Here is an 8,494-nt window from a genome sequence, read left to right as displayed (position 1 = left end):
AATAATATAATTGTACAATAAATGTACGCAAACATTGACATTATTTATTGTTAGGGAAAAATCGACATAAATTTCCTCTATATTGTCTATTGTAATGATCAAGTTTATTTCGTTGATTGGTGGTTCATCGGCTTATTCTGTTTTTGCCGAGCACACGCGTTTTTGTGGCTTGACGGTGAACTCGACCTAGGCAGTTTTTGCATAAAAGAATGTATGTGTGTGTTTGCAGAGAATGCCTACATGAAGACAAGAGGGCTTAGTCAGCGAGTTCAAGCGGACGTCTCTCTTTACCTGGCAGTTAAATAATATTTCAATCTCCCGTAATCTTTCAATCTCCCGTAATCTTTCAATCCCCCCTATCATACCTACATATACTGTGAACAAAATACTGTATCCGGTAGCAACCTACGCATAGGTTGCACGGACGCACAACTATAGGCAGAATTCATTCAGGCGATACCGGCAGTTTTTCGCGAATATCTCGGAAATTAAGCAAGTTCAGTCCTTGTATGGATAGGAAAAGATTTTTCAAAATATAGATTTGCACGACATACGCAAAAAACATCAAAATCGAAGTTTAGTCAGTCTTACTACAGTTTCAGTAAATAGTGAATATAGACTAATATCTACGTAACATAGTGTAATTAATATCGCAATCTCGTTATACAAACTTGAACGAACGTATAAAGTGTCAATTTTGAACGATCCTTTAGTTTTACGATTTATTCCTTTTTTCGCTAGCCGAACCGTGGACGTCAACCGACATGCCGGTGGAAGTGTCACACGCTCAAGAAAGGCCACCCGCTCAGAAACAGTAATAAAGTAGACGAAACATCCTGCATGCCATAGCTATCGAAATAATAACAAAGCAGCCCCTCCAAAGGGACTAAAACCTCCATATAAAAACCCTCCTAAATTAGCGCTCAACACATTATTCTGTTGTAACACTTTGAACCGACACTCTGTTGGATTTATACAATAAAATTTCCATCAACTTATACGAAGTCACCTGATCATGCGATAGCGGTGAGAATAGACAGTAACCGAACTCCCACCCGTGAGATATATGAATCATAGTGAGGAGGCAAAGATCCCAGTTCTTTAGTAAGTAAGTCAGTCTGTATTTTGCTATTGAAGTGTAACTTCGCCTTTTGAATAAAGTATTGTTCATTCGCCTATCTTTTTTTATATATATCGAAGATGAAAGGAAAGCCGAAGCCTTTTCTTGGAAATTTTGGGAACATCCTCTACTCTAGCCTAGATTTTATCCTAGCTGTAATTGTTCAAGATTTGTGATAGCGAGATTGGGTTCGAGGTGACAATTGGTCGCCGAACGTAGCCACGGTCACGGGATGGACGTTTTGCCTAACGGAGGTCTGGAGTGGTTGTATGGGTTTTCCGAGAAATGTGGTAGTGGCGGCATGCGGCCTCGGGAGCGGGCCTAGCCACGTGTGATGTTGCCTCAGAGGTCCCGATACAATGGGACATACATTGTATTAATAATCAAACTCGAGGTAGAAACTGCCTAGCAACGGTGTTTGGAACTTTCTCGATGCTTCCAAACGAGTATAGAAAGCAAATGCAATCGTACAGCGAGAAAAATCTCCACGAGGCTGGCATTCGTGCGATTGTCTTGGAGAGTAACACATCGAGCATTTTCAACAATCGTATTTTTGCGTCTAAGATTAGTCTACGCTTAGTAAAGAGTTATTCCGTTGACCGTGGATTCGTTTAAACACAAAAACGTTGTTAATAGCATTCATTGAACTTATTATTCGTAAATCATACTAATCATTAAACTTACTATTCGTTAAATAAGTTTAATGAATAGCGCTAGTCTAATGAATAAATCTAATGAATAGTTCAATGAATGCGCTATTAATAAAGGAACTTGTTTGGATTCAGAAGATGGATACACCTATTGGCAGCCACATCCACTATTCCTATGTAAGTTCAAGCAATATGACGTCTTGTACGAAGGAATCGCCACAAAAATTCAAGAAATAAAAACCAATAGCAGCCCGACGCTACCGGGTTTTGCCTTTACGACTCAAGAAATAACCTTTGTGCTAACCAAAACTGGAGAACAGCCTTTGTGCGGATACACCCTGTTATCCACAGAACACCCCAAGCTCTTTTTCCTAAAAACGACTAAAGGAAATACATTTATACCCAAACGTAAAACAGCAGTCAAAAATTTGGATGTATTCACATACGTTAACTCAAAATTCATTTACGTAGATAAACTGTCAGAAGACAAATAACGGCACTCTATCAGGATATATTGACACTAAGATGCACCTCGGAAAAGAAAATAATAGAGAATGCATTCAGTCTAGCAACTATATTACCTGCTGAATTTGCGTATGCAATAATCAAAACTCCAGGACACATGGCTTTGGTCGCAGGAGAAGCAGTACACATAGTTAAATGCATTCCAGTTCAAGTGAAAGTAGGCAATGCCCTGGCCGCGCTGAGTGCACTCGTTCCCGTTAGATCACGAAAGTTAAGCAGCGCCGGGCACGGATATTACTTGGATGGGTGATCGCCTGGGATTCCGTGTGGCGTTGGCAGAGCGCGCTGGGCCCGCCGCTCCCCCCATGCGGTGGTTGATACGGATGCCAGCGCGAAGGTTCGTTTCTCAGAGGAGATTCCTGATCAAGTGTTGGAGGCTTTCCTACGCCACCATTCCTCAGATCAAGGGGGGATACTTGTCCTGAAGTACTCTCATGGTGTTTAGATAGGTTTCGTGAAATGTATCCTGATGCTCCGTGTGTAGATTTTGACTTTACTTGGTAACAGTGCCTTATTTATTCATGTGTGTATATATGCCTAAATGTGTTCCCAGCGGGTGTTATTTTATTGGAGTGATTTTGTCTATATTCTTATATTTTATTTAATAAGATATGTTTTGTTTGTTGTTTTTCTCCCTTGCATTGACACGCGGTGAGTAGCGTCGGCTTCCGGATGACGGGTTGTGCATCTTGATTGTTGATTTGGTATATTATCATTACGTAGATTTTGATTACTATTTCCATGTGATTGTTGCCTCCGGTGTTTGATTTGATTTACTGTTATGAACATAGGTTTTGGTCATTTCGATATTAACGTTTAATGATGCATACGGAGGTATCTTCGCCAGAGGTTCCCATGCGGACTGTTCCAGTGCATATCTTTTTTTGTTTTCTTTTATTTAGTTTATCCTTTTTCGTTCATTTTTTATTCACTGCAAGTAGTATTTCAGCGCAAGAAGAAGAGGGGTTGTAACCAGTCACGAGAAACAAACCATGGATTAAAACCTTATAATAAATTATTAAACCCTTAACTACTCATGGTGAACGGATTAAGAAGAAATAATAAATGACAATTAATACAATACACAGTAGCAAAAATGTTAAAATCTGTTAACGAACAGCCACGAGGAAGGAAAACTGGATCGTAATCAGCTATCAACCCGTCCATGATTGACGAATTAGAAGGAATATATGAAACACTGAAAGATAAAGGCAATACCCCGAAAGGAAAATCCCATTGTGACGCACTGACAAAATGAATCAACAAAAACTTCATAATAAAGCGAGACATGTTGTTTCGATCATTCGCGGAGAGACGCGATCGCGAGATATCACGTCAACGAGAGTTGTAAGTTCTCGTTACGATTAAACAATCGACGCCACGAACTGATCGATTCCCTTATTTCGATTATGATAATAAGGGTAGTTCAATGAAATTTCACAGAATTAACACAACTAAATTAATGTTTATTGCAACAACTTATTAACTAGAAAGATATAAATGGAACAACAAAAAGAAATGTGACTACGTAATGCGCGATATAAGATATGTGTGGACTGTTTGGCTTCTCGAAACGTTCTGATTCTTTCTGGAAGGCGACCCCCACTACCTTCGGATCACGCCACATTCTTTTACGCCAGATAAAATAACGGCCACGAATCGACGTTTCTGGAGGTCGCCCTGTTTAATGAACCATGCGCTTGCCACTACAATGTTTGTTTTGCCGGGCAACCGCGACGATCCGTCTGCGACATTATAGTGCCGCGACCGACAGTTAAGAATATGATCTATGGCAAGCCGCATGGCGTAACATCCTCCCCCCGTTGAGAGGGTACCGATCAAATTAGCGAGATGTGATTGAAGTTCCCATCTTAGTTCGTCTCGGTGGCTAGTTGTTCGGGTTTCTCGAGATCGGGTTGAATTGGCAGTGGGACAAGCCTTTTGACGGCCCGATCGAAAACGCTCTTTGCCGTCTGAACTGTAGCTGTCCGGATGACACCATCGGCGCCTGGATGAACCTTGATAACTCGGCCCAGAGTCCAATGCATGGAGGGAACGTTGTCCTCTCTGAGGATGACGATTGTGCCTTTTTGGATGCCGTGTCCACCCTTGCTCCACTTATTGCGGTTGGTTAGCTCGTTCAAATACTCCTTATGCCAGCGGTTCCAAAAATGCTGTTTAAGCTGTTGGATATGCTGCCATCTGGAGAGTCGGTTCGATGGAATGTCTCTGATATCTCGATCACGTAAGCACATTAGTGAATCGCCAATGAGAAAATGTCCGGGAGTGAGGACTAGGAGATCATTTGGATCGGTGGAGATAGGAGTTAGCGGGCGGGAATTGAGGACTGCTTCTATTTCTATGATAAGAGTATTCAATTGTTCAGAGGTGAGTAACTCGTTGCCGGCTACACGCCTGAGGTGGCGTTTAAATGACTTCACCGCTGCTTCCCATAGCCCACCGAAATGCGGCGAATGAGGGGGAATGAAGCGCCATTCGATTTGTTTGTCGGCTAAAAATGCGGTTACTTTTTCCTTGTGATCGTCCGATTGTAATAAATCGTGAAGCTCTCGTAATTCGTTGCTTGCTCCTCTGAAGTTGGTGCCGTTATCAGAATGGATGGTGGAGCAATAGCCTCGTCGAGCGATAAATCTGCGAAGAGCGGCGATGAAGGCTTCGCTAGTGAGATCGTCAACGAGCTCGATGTGTACCGCTTTAATTGCTAGGCATACGAAAATGGCTACGTATACTTTTATCTGACGACGGTTACGATCTCGTTTTTCCTTGATGTGGAACGGCCCGCAGTAATCGACGCCGACGTTTGTAAATGGGCGAGATTCCGTTACTCGCGCCTCCGGCAGATTACCCATCACGTATTCTACCGGCGGTGGTTGAGCGCGGCAGCAGCGGACGCAGCCTTTGATCGCCCGCCATACTTGACTTCGACCGTCAACGGGCCAGTATCTTTGTCTTACTGCGTATAACGTAGCCTGCGTTCCGGAATGCATGTGGATCTTGTGCTCGTGGTCTATGATGCGTGTTGTAACGGATGACTTAGGTAATACTATGGGATGTTTCTGGGCGAAGGTCATCGACGAATGACTGAGTCGACCCCCGACTCGCAATATTCCTTCCTTGTCTATGAACGGATTGAGTCGCGTGAGCTTACCCTTTATCGCCGCGTTCCGATCTTTTTGGAGTGTGCGAATTTCCTCGGAGAAATGGATGTTTTGCAACAATTTTATCAGTTTATTGTGCGTTATGCGTAATTCAGTAACGGTTAGGGGTGCCGCTCGGTTCCTTTTCTGTTTCCAACGGAGGCAACGAGCTATGATTCGTATCAACTTGGGCCAGGATGAATACCTTTGCAACAAACAGTAATCGGCGGGGTTTGTGGACAGACAAATCGCCCCCTTCTGCTCCGGTACTTCAATTTGCGGTGTTAGCGCCCATGTTGGCCAATAGCCTTCCGACTGGTAGAACCATGCAGGACCGTGCTGCCAGATGGTTGGGCGCAGAAACTCTTCGGGTGTTTGGCCGCGTGATATTAAGTCCGCGGGATTGTCGTCGGTAGGAACGTGGCGCCAATCGCGGATGCTGGTTTTTGTTTGAATTTCGGAGACTCTGTTAGCGACGAATGTCTTAAGGGTGTGAGGTGATGTATTGAGCCAATGGAGGACGATAGTGGAATCGGTCCAATAGATAGTTCGAGTAATTTTGTGTGATAGGGCTTGTTGTATTGTCGACATCAGGGACGTAAGAAGGAGTGCTCCGCTCAGCTCGAGCCGAGGAATGGTCTGGCACTTGAGTGGGGCGACTTTCGATTTTGCGGTTAGAAGTTGGGTCCAAACACGGCCGTTGGTGTTAAGGGTTCGAAGATAAATACAGGCTCCGTAAGCCTTTTCGCTGGCATCGCAGAAACCATGCAGTTCAATTTCCATTGCGGACTCGATTATTGCCTTGCGTGGGAACCTGACGTTGTTTAATAAGGGTAATTGGGCATAGTACCTTTCCCACTCTGTATGTAACTCGATCGGAAGTGATTCACCCCAATCGATTTTCGACGACCATATTCGTTGAAGTAGCATCTTGGCCCGAACAATCACCGGTGCGAGCAGACCGAGCGGATCGTAAATTTTTGCAATCTCCGAGCTGATGATTCGTTTCGTGACTCGAGAGGGCGTGGGTTTGACTTCGACCGAGTAAAGAATAGAGTCGTCGGATGAATTCCAAAACACTCCCAGCGTCTTCAAGGTTTGCGAGTCGCCCAAAAAATGTTGGTGATTTGTTTCTTCTAAGGAGAGTCCGTGTAATAAGTCATTATCGTTTGACGCCCATTTTCGTATGTTTAAGCCGGCCAGTTGAAGTAAATTGGTGAGTTCTGTTCTGAGCGTGAGGGCTTCGTCCTTCGTTTCAGCTCCGGTGAGAGCGTCGTCGACGTAGAAATCCCGCTGCAGTACCTGTGCTGCACGTGGAAATCGATGTCCTTCGTCCTCTGCCAGTTGCTTGAGGCACCGAATAGCTAGATACGGGGCTGCGGATAAACCGAACGTTACAGTGTTAAGCTCATATGTTTCTGTTTCTCCACTCGCGCTGCGCCATAATATCCTTTGATATTTCCGATCCTCTGGTCGTACGAGGAATTGCCGATACATTTTCTCGATGTCGCCGGTGAGTACGTATTGATGAGCGCGGAATCTAATTAATATATAAAATAAATCTTCCTGTAACTTGGGTCCTGTGTGAAGTGTATCGTTTAAGGAGGTTCCGGTAGTGCTTGGTGCCGATCCGTCGAAAACTACACGGAGTTTGGTGGTTTGACTCGATGCTTTGGTCACGCCATGATGGGGTAAATAGTATCCGTTGTCGTCGGGGTGGTTGTCATTGACCTTCGTCATGTGTCCCAACGCCAGGTATTCCTGTATTACCGTTCGATATTCTGATTCGAAGCGTTTGTCGTGCTGGAATCGGCGATTGAGTGAGGCGAGTCGTTTACTCGCCAGCGTTTTAGAGGATCCGAGTGACTGAAGCTGATCGTTGAAAGGTAGAGCGACGATGTATCGTCCTTCGCTGGTGCGTCGGGTGTGGGCTTGGAAGTGTTCTTCGCATCGTCGATCTGCCTCTGAGATATGTTTAATTGAGGGTCCTTCATCGATTTCCCAAAACCGCGCGAGGTCTGCTTGTAAAGTCGTCGTGGATGTGTGAAATATGTTTGTAGCGGTTTGGGAAGTTGGACTCCCCCCGATTACCCATCCGAATCGCGTCTTTTGCAGACGCAGTCCAGGCTCGTCTGGCTGCGTGAGGTTGACTTGTCCCACACACATCGACGCGGGTGTTGAACCTGAGCTTAATAGTACATCTATCGGAGCTGGTAAATGAAATCGTGGATCGGCCAATTTGAGATTTTTTGGTATCTCAAGTGTCGAACGATCGATGGGTTCGCTGGGAATTAAGGTTGATATGATTGGAATGATAAGGAACGTTAATGTCCGCGTGTATGTACCGTCAGTGGAAGTGATCGTGGCCGTGATGTGTCGCTTAGAGGTCGTTGTCAAGGTATCTAGAGCTCCGATCGGGACCGAACATTTGTTTTGCCTTATCTTTAACGATTTTGCTAATTCCTCGGTAATGAAGTTCATACTGGATCCGGTGTCGAGCAACGCTCGACAACGGATTGGTTGCTGTTTATCATTCAAAATATTAATCTGCGCTGTGATGACTAGATCATGGACAGTCATTCGGATGCTATTGGTTTGATATGTTCGGTCATGAACGGAGTCGTCGATCGTCGGCGTCATTGGTTGTGTGTTCGTTTGTCACTGGGCGGTGGACTTGGAGACGCGGCTGTTCGTGGTGTTTCCGATCTGTGGTCTGTTGTGTGCCTTTTGCGACGAGTGGGCGATACGTAGGGTGGCAAAAAAGATGTTGTGGATCGGCTATTTGATGGGGAAGATTTCGGGCTGGACGTGCTGGAACGAGACCCTGAATGGCGTTTTGTCCTATGCAGCATTGTATGATGTCGTTCTCCGCATACGCGACATGATCCTGCGAAACAATGCTTCGTTGTGTGCCCTTTCCCGAGGCAGTTGAGGCATAGTGATGCCCTCTTGACCTCCCGAATGCGTTCGCGAAGGGATTTGGTTTTGAAGGTGTCACATCTCCAAATGGGGTGTGGTCCTTGACAGGTGGGGCATGTTGG

The 8,494-nt window shown here is 44.9% G+C and overlaps 1 protein-coding gene and 1 pseudogene across 1 annotated transcript; one reads left to right on the top strand and one right to left on the bottom strand.

Moving 5' to 3' along the window:
- Positions 1-2,455: 2,455 nt before the first annotated feature.
- On the top strand, positions 2,456-2,573 carry LOC117241454 (annotated as a pseudogene).
- A 455-nt stretch (positions 2,574-3,028) lies between these two features.
- Positions 3,029-8,033, bottom strand: LOC117241453. The gene is made up of 3 exons (XM_033507381.1): positions 7,799-8,033; positions 4,737-6,829; positions 3,029-3,157 (listed from the first exon to the last, which is right to left on the bottom strand). The coding sequence occupies exons 1-3, from the start codon at positions 8,031-8,033 to the stop codon at positions 3,029-3,031; spliced, it is 2,457 nt and encodes an 818-aa protein (XP_033363272.1).
- Between the last annotated feature and the right edge of the window lie 461 nt (positions 8,034-8,494).

Source organism: Bombus vosnesenskii, unplaced genomic scaffold, assembly GCF_011952255.1.
Source record: "Bombus vosnesenskii isolate JDL3184/JDL3185 unplaced genomic scaffold, Bvos_JDL3184-5_v1.1 scf7180000015926, whole genome shotgun sequence".
NCBI classification, from domain to species: domain Eukaryota; kingdom Metazoa; phylum Arthropoda; class Insecta; order Hymenoptera; family Apidae; genus Bombus; species Bombus vosnesenskii.
The sequence above is the reverse complement of the archived record's forward strand: the minus strand, read 5'-3'. Positions and strand labels throughout refer to the sequence as shown.

What these genes read in the sequence shown, in the direction of transcription:
- LOC117241453 (XM_033507381.1), bottom strand. Translation starts at nt 8,033, where the DNA reads ATGACTGTCCATGATCTAGTCATCACAGCGCAGATTAATATTTTGAAT. An exon ending in CACGATCACTTCCACTGACG is followed by an intron (nt 6,830 to 7,798) that starts GTACATACACGC and finishes GTTTATCCGCAG; the next exon opens with CCCCGTATCTAGCTATTCGG. An exon ending in GTGGGCTATGGGAAGCAGCG is followed by an intron (nt 3,158 to 4,736) that starts GTGAAGTCATTT and finishes GCACTGGAACAG; the next exon opens with TCCGCATGGGAACCTCTGGC.